General features: G+C 44.7%; 1 protein-coding gene across 1 annotated transcript; it reads right to left on the bottom strand.

Moving 5' to 3' along the window:
• Positions 1-2,203: 2,203 nt before the first annotated feature.
• LOC148056481 (myosin heavy chain, skeletal muscle, adult-like) lies at positions 2,204-17,971 on the bottom strand. The gene is made up of 38 exons (XM_087751353.1): positions 17,765-17,971; positions 17,535-17,678; positions 17,285-17,441; positions 15,679-15,706; positions 15,466-15,580; positions 15,280-15,372; positions 15,086-15,149; positions 14,895-14,993; positions 14,685-14,788; positions 14,465-14,603; positions 13,686-13,804; positions 13,419-13,568; positions 12,446-12,616; positions 11,787-12,096; positions 11,576-11,643; positions 10,701-10,788; positions 10,492-10,609; positions 10,149-10,272; positions 9,926-10,062; positions 9,566-9,821; positions 8,535-8,777; positions 8,128-8,304; positions 7,896-8,041; positions 7,718-7,808; positions 7,240-7,629; positions 6,961-7,087; positions 6,694-6,812; positions 5,989-6,185; positions 5,388-5,571; positions 5,136-5,301; positions 4,839-4,963; positions 4,363-4,671; positions 4,059-4,262; positions 3,665-3,790; positions 3,400-3,570; positions 3,209-3,313; positions 2,974-3,069; positions 2,204-2,359 (listed from the first exon to the last, which is right to left on the bottom strand). Exons 1-38 carry the CDS (start codon positions 17,969-17,971, stop codon positions 2,204-2,206), a joined length of 5,823 nt encoding a protein of 1,940 aa, XP_087607479.1.
• Between the last annotated feature and the right edge of the window lie 3,320 nt (positions 17,972-21,291).

The raw sequence follows: 21,291 nt of genomic DNA, 5'->3' as shown, positions 1-21,291 counted from the left end.
CCCAACCAACTTGGTGTCATCTGCAAACTGGCTGAGGGTGCACTTGATCCCCTCACCCAGATCATCAATAAAGGTATTGAACAGGACTGGCCCCAATACTGAGCCCTGGGGAACACCACTTGTGACCAACTGCCACAGAAAGATGGGGACAGACTTTTTAGCAGGGCCAATACCGATAGGACAAGGGGTAATGGTTTTAAACTAAAAAGGGGTAGATTCAGACTAGATATAAGGAAGAAATTTTTTACAATGAGGGTAATGAAACACTGGAATGGGTTGCACAGAGCGGTGGTAGATGCCCCGTCCTTGGAAACATTCAAGGCCAGGCTGGATGGGCCTCTGAGCAACCTGATCTAGTTGTAGATATCCTTGCCAGTTGCAGGGGGGATGGACTAGATGACCTTTAAAGGTCCCTTCCATCCCAAAGCATTCTATGATTCTATGATTCTATGATTTTCTACCCTCAAAATCCACTTGAGGTGGAGGCTGTCATTCCTTCCCCTGTCCCATACACAGAAATGCACAGATATGCTTTGTGCAATGGCCTGCTGTTTGGTTCACCTCTCAAGAAGTGGATGTCCAGGACTCTCTGCCTGCTCCCAGTCCTAGGAAGGAGTCTGGTTCTCTATTGGGACTACAATGGAGCTAGGAGTCAGGAATGGTCCCTCAGCAGTTCAGGCATGCATCCAGCATGAAAGAGACCTGGTTCTCTACTCCCAGCTGCCTCAATTTTCTCATTTTTACCCTGATACTTGCCAACAGGGAAATGTGCTCTCTGTCGAAATGCAAGACACCACAAAGAGGTCCTGCAGATGCTTGCCTGCACATTTTCATTTTCTGTTGGTTTCCTTGGGCATTGCAAGATCTTGTTAGACCTAGGGTCTAAATGCCCCTTTTCTCTGTGAAATGAGCAACGGTGCATCTAAAAGTGATGTAGGTAGATGCTGGATGGAAGCACAGCTTTCTTCCTGATGAGAGTGAGCAGAGAATCACTGTTGTTACACTGGATGCAGTTGTGCAAATTTGCACATTTTAAAGGATTTGCAATCTGTAAAGGAAAGGCTATTTAAGGCAACTCTCAGTTCAGCAGATCAGAGTCACTGTCTCCTCAGCCTGCCATGCCATCTCCACTCCTACCCGTTGTACTCTGCTAGACCCACTGCTCAGTGCAGGAACTAGCTCCTGCTTCAAACACCAGCACATGCATGGCAGAGCTGGAAAGAGATACACTGTCACAAGTATTCAACATCAACACATACTCTGGCCTCCACTTTGTAATGTGCTTCTTGTTCTCCCCTCATTGCCAGCTGCTCTTTATTCCTCATTTTTTTCTGACTTGTATCTCGTTCAGTTACCATTCATCTCTCACGCAGAGCTCCTTCCGTCTTTCTGGTTTCTGAGAAAATCCTCCAAGGTTGTCTGGTCTTCCTGAAAATAGGGGACAGAAGTTATTTCAAAGCACAGAGCTATCAAAATACCAGCTTAGGCAGACATCTCTGTGTATGTTTTTCTTTTAACATACCATGACAGTGTTCATGTGTCTTTCATCCAGAGGCAACATGTAATGCATAAGCATAATCCAGCTCAGACAGCTGAGAGAGCACATAAGAATTCATGGCTGTACATGCCCAGTGTGCCTCTGCTGTTCAGATCAGGATCTAAATGAAGGAAAAAGTATTTGCCAATACTCACCTATCTCTTCCCCTCCAAAAAAAAATATAGTCATGATGCAGCCCTATGAAGTGCCCAACAGCTCTATGAAATTCTGGAGCCAAGAGGTGTAGGTGAAAGGAAGAGTAGAGAGACTGAGGAGAGAAAAAATGCATAATTGTGGGGTATCAGTGAAGCACCTAAACAGTGTGGTGTCTGTTGTAAATAGGTTCTCTTCTACGTCCTTTCCCTTAGCAAGAAAAATACATTATAACTTATACTTTTAAACAATTGCAAAATAAAAGCATGTGCTACACATCAACACAAGCTAAACATTCAGCAATAGCCAAAGTTCAATGGGATCCCATAGTTAACTATGGAGATAAAAATAGCAAAACAAAGAGAATAAGAAGAAGATACTCATGGTCTGTATGCAAAGGATTCTACGGTCTTTATTCACTACACACTATTACAAAGGCTCATTGCAGAAGAAAGTGACCGAGAGGTTCACATTTTTGCAGCCCTCAGGTCACTTTGCTGCCTCATGACATCCTCACTCTTCCTCTTCTATCTTCTTGCCGTGAAACTCCCGGCTTTTGACTCGGAGCTTGTTGACCTGCGACTCTGCAATGTCAGCCCGCTCCTCGGCTTCCTCCAGCTCATGCTGGATCTTGCGGAACTTGGAGAGGTTGACATTGGACAGCTCCTCCTGTGTGGGGAGAGGGTGGTGAGGAGCCCAGGGCAGGGGTTTCACTCCTCCTGCGCCTCGGCCTTGCGGGGCTGCGGCTCTTCCCTGGGGGAAGGCACAAACCTCCATCCCCCACCCACCACTGCTTACACATAAGCCTCACACAGACCTCCCATCTTCCCTCATTCAGGACTCCACTGTGAAGAGCTTCCCCAGTAGCGTGACACTCTTGAGGAGCTATTTTGTCACTGGGATTTGTCATTGGTGTACTTAGTCTCCCACTACTTGCTGCCCAGCTATCAGCGTAACTTATTAGGTTGAGAAAGACCCTGAAGCCTTCTGCTGTAGATTAGTGAGATTCATGAACTTCTCAGTCAGTGGATGTGGCCCCCGAGTTTCTTTAGTCTCACCTCCTGTATAAAACAGGCTGCAGACCTTCCCTCAGTTCATCCCCGACAGCTGCAGGGTGCCCACAACTCAGCAAGGCCTCATGACAAGATAGTAAAATGGCGTGGCCAAGACTGTTGTGTCTTGGGAGTTTCTTTCATGATCATTTCCTCGTATTCACATTCATCTCAAGGAGCGTGCTGCCCCAATGGAAAGTGGCTTTTGCCCATTCTCCAAGCAATACTTACAGCCTCCTCAGCTTGTCTCTTGTAGGATTTCACCTTCATTTGCAGCTTGTCCACCAGATCCTGGAGCCTGAGAATATTCTTCCGGTCTTCCTCGGACTAGAGTGGTTGGTAAGGAGGAAAAAGAGTGAATTGCTTTCCCTGACATGTGAGTTAGCAATTGCCCTTGGCGATCAAGTGCAAAAATTTTTACTTCCTGCAAGAGGGTGTGTCAGCCCGCAGAGGCCTCCTGCCTTACCTGGTAGGTCAGCTCCTTCACCCTCCTCTCGTACTTGCGCACACCCTTCACGGCTTCAGCGCTGCGCTTCTGCTCAGCATCAACCTCCCCTTCCAGCTCTCGCACCTGCAATGAGAAGCCCATCTTTGGAGCTTCCCTGGTATCTCTCCAAGGGACACGCTCACTCATGCACAAGTATCAGCCCTACGCACTCTGGCCTCCAGCTTCTGGATTTGCTTCTTGCCTCCCTTCAGTGCCAACTGCTCAGCCTCATCCAGACGGTGCTGCAGGTCCTTCACCGTCTGGTCCAGGTTCTTCTTCATCCTCTCCAGGTGGGCGCTGGTGTCCTGCTCCTTCTTCAGCTCTTCTGCCATCATGGCTGCCTGATGAGAGCAAAGGGTCAAAGCCATTTTGGGGCTGCAGACAGTTTGCAGAGAAGGTACTTATCTCCAGCAGTGAAAGGAGCCCCCAACTCACATCTGTGATGGCCTTCTTGGCCTTCTCTTCAGCATTGCGGGCTTCCTGGATCGTATCCTCCATTTCACCCTGAATTTGCACGATGTCTGTTTCCAGCTTCTTCTTGGTGTTGATCAAGCTGGTGTTCTGTGCAACCGGAAAGACATGATTTTTACCGTTAGACCTAATGCCTCCAGACAAGAGCTAAAAGTGTGAGTATTGTTTATGAAAGTCTTTAATGCAAGAGTCCTCTTTAGAGCCATAGCAGGAAACCAGACATGGGTGGCTGGCTAGATTGGCCCTATCACAGCATGGCTGTTCAAGTGTTTGCATAGTAATCACTTACAAGATGCATAGCAATCGCATTCTGTGTTATCCCTTCTTGACAGGATTAATTTCCAGCAGAGCGCCTGACCTGGGTATGGAGGAGCTGCACACGTTCAGTGGCATCCAGAAGCTCCTGCTCAGCCACTTTCCTCGACCGCTCCGTCTGCTCCAGGGCTGCCCTTAGTTCTTCAACTTCAGCCTGCAGCAGGTTTGCTCTGCGCTCCACCATGGCCACCTGCTCCTTCAGGTCCTCCTGTGTCCTGAGAGCATCGTCCAAGTGCAGCTGGGTATCCTGTAAAAGAGGCAAGAGAAGTTGCAAGGCAGCAGTGTGAGCTTGGGTGCCAAAAATGTCAGGGATGTCATTTCTCTTTCTGTAGCTTTGCTGAACACACCTTGAGCACTGCCTGTGTGTTCCTCAGGTTCTTTTGTGCCTCTGCAGCCACGCGGTTGGCATGGCTCAGCTGGATCTCCATTTCATTCAGGTCTCCCTCCATCTTCTTCTTCAGCCGCAGGGCTTCGTTCCTGCTCCTGATCTCAGCGTCCAGGGTGCTCTGCATCGACTCCACAATTCTGAGGTGGTTTCTCTTCATCTGGTCGATCTCCTCATCTTTCTCTGCTATCTTCCTGTCAATCTCAGACTTCACCTGGTTGAGCTCAAGCTGGAGGCGCAGGATCTTGCTCTCTTCGTGTTCCAGGGAGGCCTGGACAAGTCAGCAGGAACAGTGACTTAAACTACTGCTTCCTTTCTAGAGTAATCTCCTCTGATGTAGTCCTTCTTCATGAAATCTAAGTTTGCTTTCCTGCTGTTTCTGCAGAAAACTGTTCCCATACTTTCAGTCTGGACACCATGCATTAGCACTGTGTGTACCTCAGCTTCCTCCAGGGAGGCTTGGAGTTCAGATTTCTCCTGCTCAATCTGCTTCTTGACTTTCTCCAGCTCATGAATCGCCTTTCCTCCCTCAGCAATCTGCTCCGTGAGGTCGGAAATCTCCTCTGTGGGAACAAAGACCAAGGGCATGGTCAGGCACAGAGCAGAATGGGAAGGGCCCTGCCACACCAACGTAAAAGGCAGCTTTGCAGACCTGCAGGCACAGACCCATGTGGAGCGGTGGGTAGTGGTGCATAGTGAGAAAGCCCTGCCAGGAGCAGAGGGCCAGGGACTTACGCTGCAAGTTCTTGTTCTCACGCTTCAGCGTTTCCAGGTGGTCCAAGGACTCCTCATAGGCATTCTTCATCTTAAACAGCTCCGTGCTGAGAGAGCGAGCCTCCTTCTGGGAGGCTTCCAGCTCAGCCTGCGTTTCCTCATACTTCTGCTTCCATTCTGCCAGGATCTGAAGAGAAACGGGGCGTGAGTATGGATGTGGCAATGAGGAGGGGATGCTCTGCCCAGGAGCCCCAGGTCTGGAGCCCAAAACACCTTGTCAAAGTTCCTCTGCTTCTTATCCAGAGCTGCGCATGCAGCATTCGATCGCTCCACGTCAATCATCAGGTCCTCCACTTCGTTCTGCAGCCTCTGCTTTGTCTTTTCCAGAGAGGCACATTTGGCATTGACGGCTTCAACGTGTTCCTCTGCATCCTGCAGGCGCTGTGCCAGCTTCTTCCTGGGAGGAGATAAGCACAGCTCCAGGTTAGCGCTTAGAGAGGAGCCAATGTTGTACTGTTCACAAGAGGGCGGTTGGCCGCTTTGGGGGCTTTGAGCCTAGTGCTTTTCACAGTGTTTGTTCTGTTCCAAGATTGCATGCAGCCTGAAGGGTCTATCACTTCCGTGTCTTAGCACCTACTGAGTATTCGGCCTGTCTTAGCCTTTCTAGCCCTAAAGGCTATGTTTGTCCTTCCAATCTACACTTCTTCCACAGCACCCTTTTCCTCTCCCTCCCTCTCTCCCCTTCACCACAAAGACAGTATATCCCTGCCTTCGTCCCACCCCTGTCCTATTCCACTCTCAGAGACTCCAGTTTCCAATTTCCCTTGACAGTCTCCGTCTTCTCCAGCCATTCGACATCCCGCTTGCCACATACTTGGCCTCCTCCAGCTCTTCCGTGCGCTGAATAGCATCCGTCTCATATTTGGTTCTCCACTGGGCCACTTCGCTGTTGGCCTTGGACAGGGCACGCTGCAGCTCCCCCTTGGCTTCCTGCTCCTCCTCATATTGCTCCCGGAGCAAGTCACAGTCGTGGCGAGCAGACTGCAAGGCGTGGGCCAGGGCGTTCTTGGCCTGTGGGGACATTGGGGCTGGTAACCTGAATACTTGACTTGAGATACCTCTCGACAGTGAAACCGACAGTGGAATTAGAATGAAACTCTCAGCAGGCAACTGCAAAGAGTTGATGAAGCCTTCATCAGTGTGTTCTGGAGATCAGGATGTGTTAGTGACGGGTGCTCTGGGGACAGTAAGCTGCTGTTTCTCTAAATGTTTGGACGTGTGCGTCTGAATCCCGCCTTGGACAGTATCGTCAGAATCCCATGAAAGCCTTGTGGATGACTTCCTCCAGCATCAAAATCATTATGCTTCCTTCCCCCTCTAGCTTATGAGTTGGGGTATGCGCATTGCTGCTGTTCCCTCCAGTACCACGTGTGTTTGGGGGAAGAATGCTGAATCCCTTTTGGTTTTAAAACACAAAATATTGTAGACAAGATTTTCCAGATTCATTTAGGGGTGATGTCACTAGTTGAAAGAACGGTTTTATCCCCAGAAAAAATAATTTTATACTAAATATCCTCACCTTTGTTTCTTCCTCTAAATGTCTCTTGAGTTCCTCAATTTGTTGGGTAAAGCCTTGCTTGCCTCTCGAAAGCTGAGAAATCAGAGCATCCTTCTCCTCCACCTGGCGTGAATATTCACCTGGGAAAGGTACGGTGAAGAAAAGGAACCAGACTATTAATGATATTTGTTCCTGTAAAACCCTGTGACCATTAGCTCTGAGATACTGCGTGGTATTGGCATAGCGTGCAGCTCCTCCCCTTGCACCTCAGGAATGAGGATGTCTCACCTGATTCTGTCTGCAGACGAGCTCTTTGAGTATTGAGGTCATTGATCATGCGCTGATTCTGCTCCTCCTTAGTTTTAATCTCACTCAGCTGATCTTCCAGAGTGCGGCACATCTTCTCCAGATTTGCCTACATAGCAGATGCAAGGAAGGAAAGGAAATGAACACCTGGACTCTGCCTTATCATCGCAGCAGGGACTTTTTTATGAGAATGTGGCTGGGAGATGTAGCCTATTGTGCCATACCTTGGCCCTGTGAGAATGTTCTACTGCAATTCTATACCTTGGCTTTGGAGACAGACTCCATGTTACTGGCCAAGTCGTCAATCTCCATCTTCAGCTCACTCTTCTCCTTCTCCAGCTTCTGCTTCACTCGTTGCAGGTTGTCGATCTGCTCCCCAAGCTCAGCTGTGCTGTCCGCGTGCTTCTTCCGCAGGGCAGCAGCTGTGGCTTCGTGCTGCAGCGTGGCCTCTTCGAGGTCGCGACGCATCTTCTGAAACTCTGCCTCACGCTTCTTGTTCATCTCAATCTGAGCTGCGGTAGCCCCTCCTGCTTCTTCCAGGCGCTCGCTGATCTCCTCTAGCTCCCGCGAGAGGTCAGCCCGATGCTTCTCTGCTTTTGCCCGAGAAGTTCGCTCTGCCTCAATTTCCTCCTCCAGTTCCTCAATGCGAGCCTGGGGAACATTAGGGACCCTTCACACCCGTGCCCTCCTCCTACCTGATGTCTTTCTGAAGGGCAGAAGAGAAGGAACAGAGACTTGCCTGCAGCTCCTTGATCTTCTTCTGTAGTTGCATGCCCAGGGCTTGCTCATCCTCGATTTTGCTCTGGATCTGGCTGATTTCAAAGTCTTTCCTTTGGGCAAAGCAAACCGTGTTAGAGCTCAAAGGAAGAAGACAAGTGCACCAGCCCAGCACTCAGGTGCCCCACAGCCACACTTACTTCTTCAGTTTCTCATCCAGCTGCTGCTTATCATTTTCCAGATCCATTATGCTGTCATTTGCCAGCTTCAGGTCTCCTTCGAGTTTCCTCTTAGCTCTCTCAAGGTCCATGCGCAGTTTCTTCTCTTGCTCCAGGGACCCTTCCAGCTACAAAGAACAAGACCATCAGTGCGCTGCCAGCCAGTTCGAACTCCGTACCTGGACTTATTCTTGCTCTATGCCTGTGTGCTTACATCGTCCACTTGCTGCTCCAGCTTGGTCTTAGCTTTGGTCAGAGTATTGACCTTGTCCTCTTCTACCTGCAGGTCATCCAGTGTCTGCTGATGGGCCTCTTGGAGGGCTTTCTTCTCTTTTGTCAGCTTGGCAATGGTCTCATCCAGGGCTGACATCTCCTCTGTGAGGTTTTTCACCTGTTGATTGTAAAAAAGTGCCAAAAGCCTGTGTAGAAGACTTGACTGCTAATGCAGTGACCTTTTCACCTTGCAGTCCTTAGCCAGGAGCTTGGTTTTTCTGGGGGCTGCCTAGCTGCCCTGCTCTTATGCTCCTGGTATGCTCCAAACCTAGCTTCGTTCTGAGGGTACCAGGCTGATGTGGGAGGCATCTGTCCCTTCACCCTTTACGTGCCTCCCTGTGTGTGTACCTTGTTTTCAGTGGCATGCTTCTCTTTCTCCACTTTGGCCAATGTTAACTCGAGGTCATCAATATCTTTCTTCAGCTCTGAACATTCATCCTCCAGTTTTCTCTTCTTGGCTGTCAGCTCAGCATTGATTTCCTCCTCATCCTCAGCCCTTTCAGTCACCTCCTTAATTTTGGCTTCCAGCTGGATTTTGGTTTTGATGAGCTGGTCACATCTTTCCTCAGCATCAGCCAAGCTGTCCGCTTCCTGGTGGGGAGACACAGATTTTTGTGGGTTGTAATGGTTTGAAGTTTCTCCTCTCTGTCTTTTCTGTCACTGAGGAGGCATCTGTTAAAATGGGAGCCAAACCTGGTCTTCCACTCCCGCAACTGCAAGATCTTGCCCGGTGTCTACTGGGAAACCTTGTCATCTGGAATCAACAGTGATTCCAATTGTTTTGTGTCTCTTAAAAATGCCTCACAGAGAGGGTAGCTGACAGAAACAGTACTCAACAGCTGCTTCTTTTTAATGGACTCCTCACGAACCTCGTCATGTTTGGGGAGAAGAGGCTTTGTGAGAATAATTTAGTGGAGCAAGTGGTGTTCTGTTTGGTGTGAAGAAACTGCCTTTTCCTAATGGACTTTGAACGGGAAGTATCTGTGTTTCGGGAAGTAATCAAGGCCTTCCAGTGTAGCTGTAAGTAGGAAAATGGGGCCTTCCCAGGTTTGCCTTGACTCTATTAGACAGATCCATTGCTCTGAAAGCTGCGTAGATGGAGATACTTCCCTTCCAGTTCAGAGCTCGCTGTTGTGGATTACATGTTGGCTAGTGTTACATGGCTCTTTCCTCAGGTAGCAGGAATGCTGAGTCTCAGGTGGGGCTGCCATGAGACTCACCATGCCCCTGCCAGTGCCTGGTTACTCAGCATTGGAGCGTGTGATTTCGACTGTTTTCTACTGCATGTTAGTCAGCTTCCTCTGAGTCTCTGCGTAGGACAAGAAGCATTCTGACTGTATATCATTCTTTCCCAGGGACAAATGAATGGTAATGCTCACCGCCTGCACTTGGAGCTGCAGGTCATTTTTCTCCTGCAGTAAGGTCACCATTTTCTCCTCCAGCTCTTTCCTCTTTGCCTCAGACTTTGCAAGCTCTTCCTTGGTTTTCTCAAACTCTTGTTTCATGTTGGCCATCTCCTTCTCAGATTCTGCACTCTTCAGCAAGGGCTTGATCTTGAAGAACAGCTTCATCCATGGCCAGTGCTTGACATTCATGAATGCACGAACATTGTACTGGATACAGAAAATGGCATCCCTGAAATGAAATTCACATGGCTATTGCATACTTTGTGGATGGTGAATTTAGACTCAGTTAGCCAAGTACCATGAGAACAAGATACATGGGTGAGAAATGTCTACCTCCTCTCCACCATTCTCCGATACTCCACTCTCATCAGGAAGCCCCTGGCCCTGGCCTGTGTCCTGGTCATAATCTCTGCTAGTTTCTCATCTCTCATCTCCTCCAGCAGACCTATCAGCCCAGCTTTGAAGAACACCTTAAGAAATGGAACATTGCAGCACATCAGTCTCAGGTAGTACATAACAGAGGCACATAGTTTTTGAACACGGGACTTGTTTCTACCTTGGTGTGACCAAATCTGTACTGGGTGTGGTCCACATCAATGGACCCAAGAAGCTTCTCTGAAGCCTTCTTGCTATCCATGAACTGACCTTCTGGAATAGCACTTATATTAAGCACTCTGTATCTGTAGAAGAAAACAGGACATGAAGAAATGCACATTACTGAGACCATCACTGTGACTGAACCCCACAGTCTTCTCAAGCAACAGCTGACTGCCTGACTGAGCAATGTCATGTAGTAGGGACAGACACAAAACTGTGTAGTAAATATGCTACTTAAGTAATTTAGGACATTGAAGGAGTGGAACAGGAAAAGAATGGGGAGAAAGGTGGAGCACTCTTACCTTTGTTTGAAGTCAGCATACAGGACTCTGCTGGGGAATCCTTTCCTGCAAATTCTGATCCCTTCCAGCACACCGTTACACCGCAGCTGATGCAGCACCAGCTCATGCTCCATGGCACCTAAGAAACAGCAGTAGTGACTACCCCCTTCTTTGATACTCAGGAGAAGAGCTGCTGTGCCTTGAGTTTTCCTCCTATTGGATCCCCTTACCAGGTGTTTTTGTCTCATTTGGGATGATGCATCGTACAAAATGGGGGTGAGTGCTGCGTAGATTTGTCATCAGCTTGTTTAAATTCTCCTGTGAGATTACAAGGTAAAGTTTAGATCAACAAATTAAAGATGTGCATCCCTGCACCTGCATGTATTTCATCCATGGAAAGGACTTAATTTGTCAGATTTAAACTAAATTCCAAAATTTCCATGTTAATGTACAAAAGCTTATGCTTTCATCCATCTTTTGCTATGGAACGTTACTATGAAAAAGAAACAGAATTTGGTTACTGTGTCATCATAATTTATTATTTACAAAAAATGGGATACAGCGCATTTGATAGCCTGAGAGGCATGGCTTTGAAAGTCATGAACAATTCCCTCTGCTTGCCCTCCTGAATCAATATACTGGTTAGGCTTTTATGTGTGATAATCTTAAAGCCAGCCTCTCTGTTTTTCAGAACTGCCCCATTACTGATGAATTGTGCCTGGTAGCAGTATTGAAAAGATTCAGAAGTCCAAAAACTCTATTTGGTAAAACATTCTGAACTCTGTGCAATAGCTGAAAGGAATTGACCTATTTCAATGTCATATTTAGCTTAAAAAGTAGAGCTGTACGGAAAAAAGATCTGAATAACAACATCCTCAGCGATTTGAAGGACTTTTCATTTTGATATTTTAATGAGACAATATCGTTCCACATTGAAAAAGAGAAGAAACTAGTCCCTCATTTAAATGGAAAGAAAATTTACCTATAGTACATCATCTTCTTCATGCTCTTGCTATAGGACTTCAAGAGTTGCAACATCCCTTTTCACATTTCAAATTCCCTTTCTTCAAGGAAAAAGAGAAGAAATAAGGAAACCACTACGTACCCGGAAAAGAGCTGAGACAGTCTGGAAAGAAGAACCCTTCTTCTTGCCACCCTTCTTGCCACCACCCTCTGTAATCGAAAGAAGGGGAAAACAAAGTTAAAATAGTGATGTTGAACATTGAACTACAGAGAGAAAACAATTTTTAAACATTTCTGTTTGACTTCCTGTCAACATTTTCCCACATTGAAAGTACAATTTTCACAGAGCTGACCTGCATCTGCTCCACCATAGTTGGCAAAGAGTAAAGCCAGTGTCTTCACGGATGATTTCTGGTACAACCCAATGACAGTTTCGTTCAGGGGGTCCTTGTTCTTCTCAAGCCAGCCAGTGATGTTGTAGTCCACTGTACCAGCATAGTGTATCAGGGAGAAGTGGGCCTCAGCTTTGCCTTTGACAGGCTTGGGCTTCTGGAAGTTGCTGGACTTGCCCAGATGCTGGTCATAGAGCTTGTTCTTGAAAGAGGTGTCAGTTGCCTTGGGGAACATGCACTCCTCTTCCAGGATGGAGAAGATGCCCATGGGCTGGAAGACATTACAACAGATAAGAGGGAGAAAGAGATTCCTTGGTTGGAAAGAGGCTAGTGTTAGGACAGAACGCTGTGAAACAAATCAGAAGAAAAGGTTGCTTCTTTTCTTTTCTGGACAATATGTCAGAGAAAATTAACTGAGGTTCATAATTTTTAATCCTTAGTATTTCACCTTTACTTGTGGAACTACTTTTAATCATTACTGTTATCATTACAAATTATGGAAATACAGAGCACTTTAATAACTGAAATCTATCATTTTAATCCATATATAAACAAATTCTTTATGTGTCCCTCAATAACTAGAGAATTCCAACACTAATGCACTTGAACAGGAAGGATACCTTCTCAATGAGCTCAATGCAGGCAGCCAGGTCCATCCCAAAGTCAATGAATGTCCACTCAATCCCTTCCTTCTTGTACTCCTCCTGCTCCAGCACAAACATGTGGTGGTTGAAGAACTGTTGCAGTTTCTCGTTGGTGAAGTTGATGCACAGCTGCTCAAAGCTATTGAACTGCCAAATGTAAAACAAGACGCAACATTTTCAAGGTTCAACCATCACCACAAGGCTTTTCCCTGTGTAGTTCTGATCCTTCATGTGTCTCTTTCAACAAATACAAGGCCCCTTCCCTATCTGTTCTCCCAGAAATCCTTCAGTGGGACGGTACTTGCATTCTGAAGACAGAAAAGACTTCTAATTCATTGTAATGTGGAGATATTTTTGTTTGTTTGTTATCATTCCATATAATATGGATACTTTAATGATGATAATTATCCCTTTTCCCTTTGGCATCCCTTAATTCCAAAGCAAATTTCCTATCAGAACAAATTTATTACTAGACTCTGCGTCTCCCAACACCTCGATCATGAAGACTGCCTCAATTTGCTACTCAAATATATTTCTGTTCTATAGAGGGTGGCTTTAGGTATTTCCATGCACCGGTATGGAAGCTTTTGGAGTTCTTTCACTAACAGCATGAGCATTTCCTAATCTGTTTCAATAATTTCCACCAACAGCATGAATATTTCTAATCTCTTTCAATATTTTCCACACCTTTGGCCCGCATAACTTTGTCACAGATGTCTTCATTTTTTCTTTTGTTTTAACTAAGCTTGCATGCATTCTTGCATGCTGTGGAATTAGTTTCTTTCCTATTAAGATCTAACAGTTTAAAAGGCCAATCTCTTTAATAGTCAGATCTCTTGATCATTGTATTTTTTACAAAAAATCTGACTCTTCATGAAAGAAGTCTTAGAATTTTCTTAACACCCATTGTCCCTTCCATGAAGCTGTTGTGAAATCCCTGTTCCCTTACATCAAAGATCTCAAAGCCAGCAATGTCCAGGACACCAATGAAGTACTGTCTGGGTTGCTTGGTATCCAGCTGTTGGTTGATGCGAATAACCATCCACAAGAACATCCTCTCATAGACAGCCTTTGCTAGAGCACCTACAGCATTGTTCACCTAAAGCAAATGGGAGATGTGCAAAAGTTAGGGCACAGAGAAAATTTAAGGAATTTTAACTGTCTGAAGAGAAATTCTGAGGTATAACCATGTATTCCTAGTAACCAATTACTTTACCTGCTCCACAGTTTGACCTTTGGTCACAAATTCATTCCCAACTTTGACTCGAGGATAACATAGGGCTTTGAGCAGGTCAGCTGAATTCAGACCCATCAGGTAGGCAGCCTTGTCAGCAACTGAAAGACAAGAGAGACAAAGAAAAAATTTTGATCATTGGACAAGGACTGGAATTTTATCAATGTCTGTGTGTCTCAGAAATGACACCAATGTTCAAAATTCTTGACTGCAAATCTTTTAATCTAGTATCACAGCAAGAATATTGCATACAGGAAAGCTGTGAAAGCCAATACTGGTAGTTTTTTGAAAGTAGTTATCAGTAAGAAATCTGTCCTTGAATATTTTAACTAAATTTGTAAACTGAAACAATGCTTTCACTAACTTCCACTTTAAAAATACATGAAGATTACAACTTGGCATTTTAGTAAAAATCTAAGAAATTATATTATATTTAAATAGGCCACGGTCTCCACTGTCAATAGGAGAAGTATGTAGAATCTAATTCTAGAGCCTATGTATGAAACTAGGGAAGCTGCCTCTTCAGAAAAACTTATAAAAACCCTCTGCATGCTAAACAGAAAAATGCATGAAACAAGCCCATCAAAAGCTAACTGAAGGAGGACCATTCAGTAACATAGGCCAGGAATCAGATTCACAACTTCATGGACATTAAAGAAACATTACTTAGTTTTCACTTCATGAAGCAATAGCTTTTGTCCTGCTAAAAAAAGTATCATCCCAAAACTGATGTCCTTATTAAAAGGTCAATTGCTAACGACCTTCTGTGCCATCGGGCTCTGCCTGCTCCTCTCGTTGCTTCTGTTTGAACTTCAAGTTCCCGTAGTGCATGACAGCCCCTGTCAGCTTGTAGATGGCAGTCTTTTCATCAGCAGTGAAGCCCAGGATGTCAATGGCACTCTGCAGTCAAAACAATGAAGTAAAAACATTGCCTAACAACCTTCGCAATCTCATTAAAAATATTTTCTTTACAGTACTTACATCTGTAGCCATGAGCTCCTCCTGGTCATCAATACTGGGAACAGTGACCTCACCTTGACTTACAAAGTGGAAATCATAAGGGTTGGTGGTAATGAGGAGCATGTCTGAAAGCAGGAAGAGGCAAGGCACAGGCTTAGTTTAGCCAGCCGGGTAATAGCGGGAACTGTTGCTCAGCAATCTTCCTCAAAAAGTCATAATGATCCTTCCTACCAATCAGCTCCGGCTTCTTGTTGGAGGTGATCTGATAAAATATGTGGTAACTTCTTTCTGCCTTGAGCTGAAAAGTGACTCTGGACTTCTCCAGCAGATCTGGCAAGGAAGGTAGAAAGAGTGAGGCACAGGAACGCACAAGGAGGTGGGAATTTAGGAAGGAATGGGATGAGGTCAGGAGAGTCTCTTACAGGTTTCAATGTCAGCAGAAGCCAGTTTGCCTGTGGCCCCAAAGTGGATTCTGATGAATTTGCCCTGTTAAGGAGAAGCAGCAGCATTTCAGCCTGGATGGGTTCTTTTGATGTCTCCTTTACGTGGAATACTGCTAGGGCCATCACTTTTCTTATAATGAGAGGGAGAGATTTTGTCCAAAGCAACAACTTACAAAGCGTGAGGAGTTGTCGTTCCTCACAGTCTTGGCGTTTCCAAAGGCCTCCAGCAGTGGGTTGGCGCTGATGATTTGATCCTCAAGCGTTCCCTGCAGGACAATAATTATGGCAGGTTATCCTTTCCAAAACTCTTGTCAGGAGCAGAGAAAAGCATTGATTTAAGCCAGCATTTATTAATTTACCTGCATTTTGCCAGACTGCTGCTCTTCCTTCTTCTTCTCCCCACTCGCTGCAATTATTGCAAAGTACTGGATGACACGCTTTGTGTTCACAGTCTTCCCTGCACCGGATTCTCCGCTGTCAAACCAAAGAGAGAGGCAGAGAGCGTGTGGTCAGGCAGGAGGTCCCCTGGCACCGGGCAGCCCCACGGTGACCCGAGATGGGAGTGTACATACGTGATCAGGATCGACTGGTTCTCACGATCTGTGAAAAGACAGAGTTTTCTTAGTGCTCCTCAATTGCAGAGAAATCAAAATCTATGACAGAAACTATGAACTGAAGCTTCCTTAAGAGTGCAGTAGTGCTTGATAGTCAATTCCCAATTAAAATGCCCTGGAAATGTAGTACTTAATCCCTTTCAGGATTTTTTGAGGTTCTCCCAATAAAAAAATAAAGTCTTATTTGGATAGGGATGTACGATAAAATATACTAGTTTCTTTTTAAGATAATTCTCTTTAAATCAAGATCTATGTTTCTGTATATAAGTAGGAACCAATACCAAATATTATTTTGTAATATCAATATGATTAAAGTAACTAAAACCTTTAACATAAAATGAATTGACACTTTCTGGGGACTCAAGAGCCTTCCAAGATCGGACCATAGGCCCTTCTGAGTTCAAGGATTTTATGAGCCAGGCAGAGTATAATTGTATGTAATGGTTTGGGTAGACTTTGCATGAATTCATCTCCTTCCTTCAGTCATTGAAATAGACCTTTAGGACATAGGATTTTCTTTGATAAAGAATATCCAGAACTTAAGTATGTTGTATAGGATTTGTGATTCCCTTTGCTTTTTAAAAAATATTTCAACTGATAGTTGTCTTGATGCTTCCTAGCTGTTCAAATGTTAGACAGAAGGAAAGAATGAATTCTGATTCTGCTTTCTATACAACCCTTGATTTCTATACAATTCCTGATTTTATAAATTCCTGTCAGATATCCCCTCACTTTTCTCTTCTCCATCATCGAAGTGTCCTTACTTACTTAGTTGTTATTCATACTGAATTTATTTCATGCCTATGAATATTGTTTTGTTCCTCAGTGAACTTTTCCACTATCTCCTTTTTTAACATGAGAAAACTAGAACTGACTGCATTATTCAAGATGTCAATGTTGCACTTTTTAATGGAATAGGATATCATGGAACTATTGCTCCTTTTATTCTCTTTTTTTTTTCCCCCAAGTAATTCCTAAAGTTCATTTTGTTTTCTTCTGCCCTAATGAGCAGTGAGCCAAAATTTCTGTAGCATTATTCATTGTAAGTCTGAGAACTTATTCATGGGAGGCAATAGCCATTTCTTAGCTAACCATTCTGCCAATCTTCCATTTTCCATTGTATCTCCTGCCTTTTAGGCTCTGTCTCCTTCATCTGACAATCCCTAATCATTTGGGGTTCTAGAGCAGTAAAAAAGCTCTGATAGTGCACTTATTTGGATTTGAAACTTCAATTTATAGTGATTCTTTCTTACTTTCTGATATGGATATTATGTTAGTAATGTTTGATTCCATAGCGCCAACATTTCTGTAGCATTGCTAATTCTGCTTTCCATCAGACTTTTTACTCCGCAACTACAAAAAATTTCTAGACTTCCCTCTACAACATTCCCAGTGTGCTTTCTCTGCTACTTATCTCATTTAAAGACAGGCATTCTAGTTTACTCAGCTAACATATATGACAAAAACATGACTCCATATGTTCAAAGATTATCTTCAGAGAAAAGGAAGATTTTTCCTGAAGTGCACACTACAATATCATTTGAAGGTATATCAAGCTACTCACCATTTAACATGAACTGATAGGCGTTGTCAGAGATGGAGAAGATGTGTGGAGGGGCCTCCTGGCGCTTCTTGCCTCGGTAGGCCAACACCACCTCTGGGTTGTACACCGGCAGCCATTTGTAGGGGTTGACAGTGACACAGAAGAGTCCCGAGTAGGTCTGTGAGGAAGGGAGACAGCACGTTGGCTTCCACTTAGCCTGGCAGAGCAGTTCCACCTAGCCGCCCAAAGGAAGACTGCTGCTGGTACTTACGTAGATCATCCAGGCTGCATAACGCTCTTTGAGGTTGTACAGCACAGCGGGTTCATGGAGGTGGGTCATCATGGCCATGTCCTCGACTTTATCATACTTGGGAGGGTTCATGGAGAAGATTTGATCTTCCTTCACAGTCAGAGTCTGCCAAGGAAGAGAGACTGATACATGTCAGCCATGAGCTCAGAGTGAGAATTAAATTATGTTCTCAAGCCTTGCATTTTACCCACCTCTCCACCTTCAGTTTGGACAGTGACCTTCCCTGATTCCCGGCTCTGGATTGTCCCTTTCACAAAGGATTCCTTAGGATGTACCACAAAGACAGATGTCTTGGCATCAAAAGGCCTGTTCTGGGCCTCGATTCTCTCCTTTTCTGACTTTCGGAGGTAAGGAGCCGCCTCCCCAAAGGCAGCCATCTCAGAGTCTGGAGAAGCCATGTCTGCACTTTACTGAAGATACGTCAGCAGAAGACTCTGAGGGGAAAGAAGACACTTTCCCTCAGTTAGACAATAGTTTTCTGTGCCGGTGATGAAATCTCTTACGGTTTCTATCTTTACAGTATTTAAACTAGTACGTCATTTTCAATAACACCTTTTGAAAGCTAGTTTTGATTTGAACAACTAAGTACTTACATTCCACTTGAGAATGAGACAGCATTCTAAATAATTTTAGTCTTCTAACTATGGACAGAATTTTTAATATTGATTATAATTTTGCAATATTATCATACTGGTAGGTGTTTTGCCATTTTAATATAGTTATACTGAAGAACTAAACCTAAAGCAACTGTCTCACTTCTGTTGCCCTTAATTATCAGCGATGAGTCTCCAAGAAGTCCTTTCATTGCCCATGATCTGTGGAAAGTGAATTTCCTTACTTTCACACTGTACACATCCTATCAGGCTCAGTCTTTTCTGCAATGGATATGCGTACGAAAAATGGGGAATGAATATAGTAAAATTACCTCAAGGTAATTGGACTAACAGTTAATAACTCAGGGTATTGCCTGTCATGACATCAGAGGTTCTAAAAGTCAGTTGTTATCAAGCGGGTAACTTTCTTCTCATAGTACTCCAGAGATAAATTTTAAGTTGGAAATAAAAGGATGCCATGGAAAGCAGATTGAAAATTTCAGCTATGAGAAGCAAGCCCTCCCTTCTGGTTACCAGAAAAAATCAGAATGTAGTGAGACATGCAAGATAAAAAGAAATTGCTCAGTCTCTGCAATCCAACAGAACCCATACACTTACCTTGCAACTTTCAGTGAGAGCAGGGCAAAATAGTTCCAAGGAGATTTTATAGAGTTTGGTATGCAGATGCTCTGGATTCTTCCTCTTTCTTCGGTCAAAGCATTTTTGGCCAACCTTCTTTGGCAAAGCATTGTTTGGCAGACTTACCTAAAGACATAATTGTCATTTGATTTGACTAGATATAATTAGAAATTTTTTATATCTTACCAACTATGTTGCTATATCTACTATAAATAATTTGACAAGAGAATTAACGAGGGAATCTCGATCAGTTAAAGCACTTAGAGAACTTGGATGCAGGACATGGATTATGCTGACATACTTCTGGGTGACTTTCTGATCTACCCAAGACAGATTGTTTTGTACACAGTGCTGCAACAATTCAAACTATATAATGCAGGTAGTAGCATTATCTTCTTCACATGATGCTGTGAGGTTTATGAAGAAATACTTGAAAAATAACAGTATACCAAAACCTACAACTCACAGTGACTAAAATCAAGGCATTTTTCTTGAAAATAGAAAGCCAGAAACCTACTGTAGCTCAGATTCCTGCAGGGATAATATATCAACTCTTGAAACACAGCTCATGTATAGAGAGTGATTTCCAGGGTCTTGAGATAAGTACAAATGCTGATGGATATAAAGATATTATAAAGATAAATATAAAGGTATATTATATTTTTAAAATATTATATTTAAAAGATATTCAATTGCCCAGAAAGGTTAGGTATCTAAAGACATTCTTCATGTCCCTAACAAGGAGTTGCAAATTGTTGTGGCATCTACGATATAACATATGAGAACAAAAGTTCAAAAAGTGCCTTCTGATTTTAACAGCTAAAAAAATCACAGAATCCCCATGTCTGTAAAAAAGGAAGTGTTTTCAGTTGAGCAAAAAGATGAAATTCCTGATTTACAGAGTTCAGCCAGAGGAAATATGTAACAACACTTGCTTGAGCTGCTTTGAATTGTGTCAGATCTAAACACGTTCATCTCCTGGTCATTGGCATTTTGGTTATTAAAAGAGCTCAGTGGATAACACATGCATGGATGGTGTATGGATCTGACGTAATATCCAGCATCAGGCAATGTCCTGTGCTTGTAAAGCCCATTCCAGGGAGGGCTGCAGCGCTGCAGCGCCCACTCTTTTGGAGCCCAAATCCAGAGCTCACCACTGGGCTCCACGCACAGAACATGAGGAGGCTGATGGAAACACCCTGCACCCTGCAGAAGGAGCCCAGAGCCAGGCAGTGGGAAATGGTGAGCACAGGGGTGTATCTGAAGTCCTGCCTCTCTGGGAAGAAGGCACCAAGGGCTGCTGGTGGGGACACCTCCCTCCAGCAGGACCCAGAGCACAACTGTGCTCCCAGCATGGGGCCAGCAGGCATTGCTCTGAGGGGCTCTTGCAGCTGAGTCCCTGAGGTGCTGGGGTGCCACGTGGTGTCCAGTAGCCCAGTGGCTATCAGTCCTGACCAAGGAGGGGACAGAAAGGTCTTGGCAGCTCAGAGCCCAGGGTTAAGAAGACCATGCAAGAAGAGCAAGGGATGGCTGAGGCCTCTCCCAGGGTGTGAGAGCTGGGGGTTTTCTCCCCTCAGGCTGGGGACTCAAAATCTTTGGCTTTCCAGTGGTCAGTGACAAAGCCAGCCTTCTCAGTAGAGCTCTTCTGGGTTTTTGCTGTTGTGTGGTTTGGGATGTGGACCCAGCTGTGTAACAAGCAGGAGTGAGGCACATGGCCAGGCAGCTCTGGGCATGCAGGTGGCCAAGGGAAGGTCTAGTTTGAAAGGGAAGTGGCCAGTGAGTTGAGGTGTCTCCAGGTGTTGACAGTCAGTCAGCAGTGCTTTTAGGATGGTGCATTTGGGTGTAGCATCTGCTCTGCCCACACAAGCCAGTGTTAGAAACTAAAACATTTTTTGAAAGTGCTCTTAGACTCAGACAATGGTAGCATTTCCTATGTGAGACAACCCATAAAATGGAAGAAGAGGAATTGTGCCTCACTTGCCCATCTCCATAACTCCTTCCCCACTGCCTAAACAACACAGTTGGACAGCAAATGGAGTTTTTAGATCAGCTAGTCAATAGGGCTATGAAGTACCAAAGACAGTATAAGATAACTAGCACTAAGATCTCTACAGGACTAAAAGGAAGGACCATGCAAGTAATGTGGTCTACTTGGTTAAGCAGAGTAGCCCACAGAGAATGAACAGACATGTTTTAAAATCCAGGCTGTCAGATGGGGAGTGCTGAGACTGCATGGTTCATTCTCCTGTAGCTGTGCATAAGCAGATCCAAAACCTTCAGTAGCTTCTTGGAGACATCGACTCTGTTACTAACAATACTACAACTTGGACCAATTAACTGTTGTTACTTTCACATCCTGCCTTAGCTTGCAGAAGACCCTCAGAAAGGCTAGCCTTAAAACAATAAGGTAATATATCAGAGTTCCCAAACAGACAATTAGGAATTTGCATGCATACAGCTTGGTTCCTAATTTTCCTGAAAAGAAG

This window comes from Nipponia nippon, unplaced genomic scaffold, assembly GCF_047370975.1.
Source record: "Nipponia nippon isolate SJK-2023a ecotype South Korea unplaced genomic scaffold, ASM4737097v1 scaffold_14, whole genome shotgun sequence".
NCBI lineage: Eukaryota > Metazoa > Chordata > Aves > Pelecaniformes > Threskiornithidae > Nipponia > Nipponia nippon.
The sequence above is the reverse complement of the archived record's forward strand: the minus strand, read 5'-3'. Positions and strand labels throughout refer to the sequence as shown.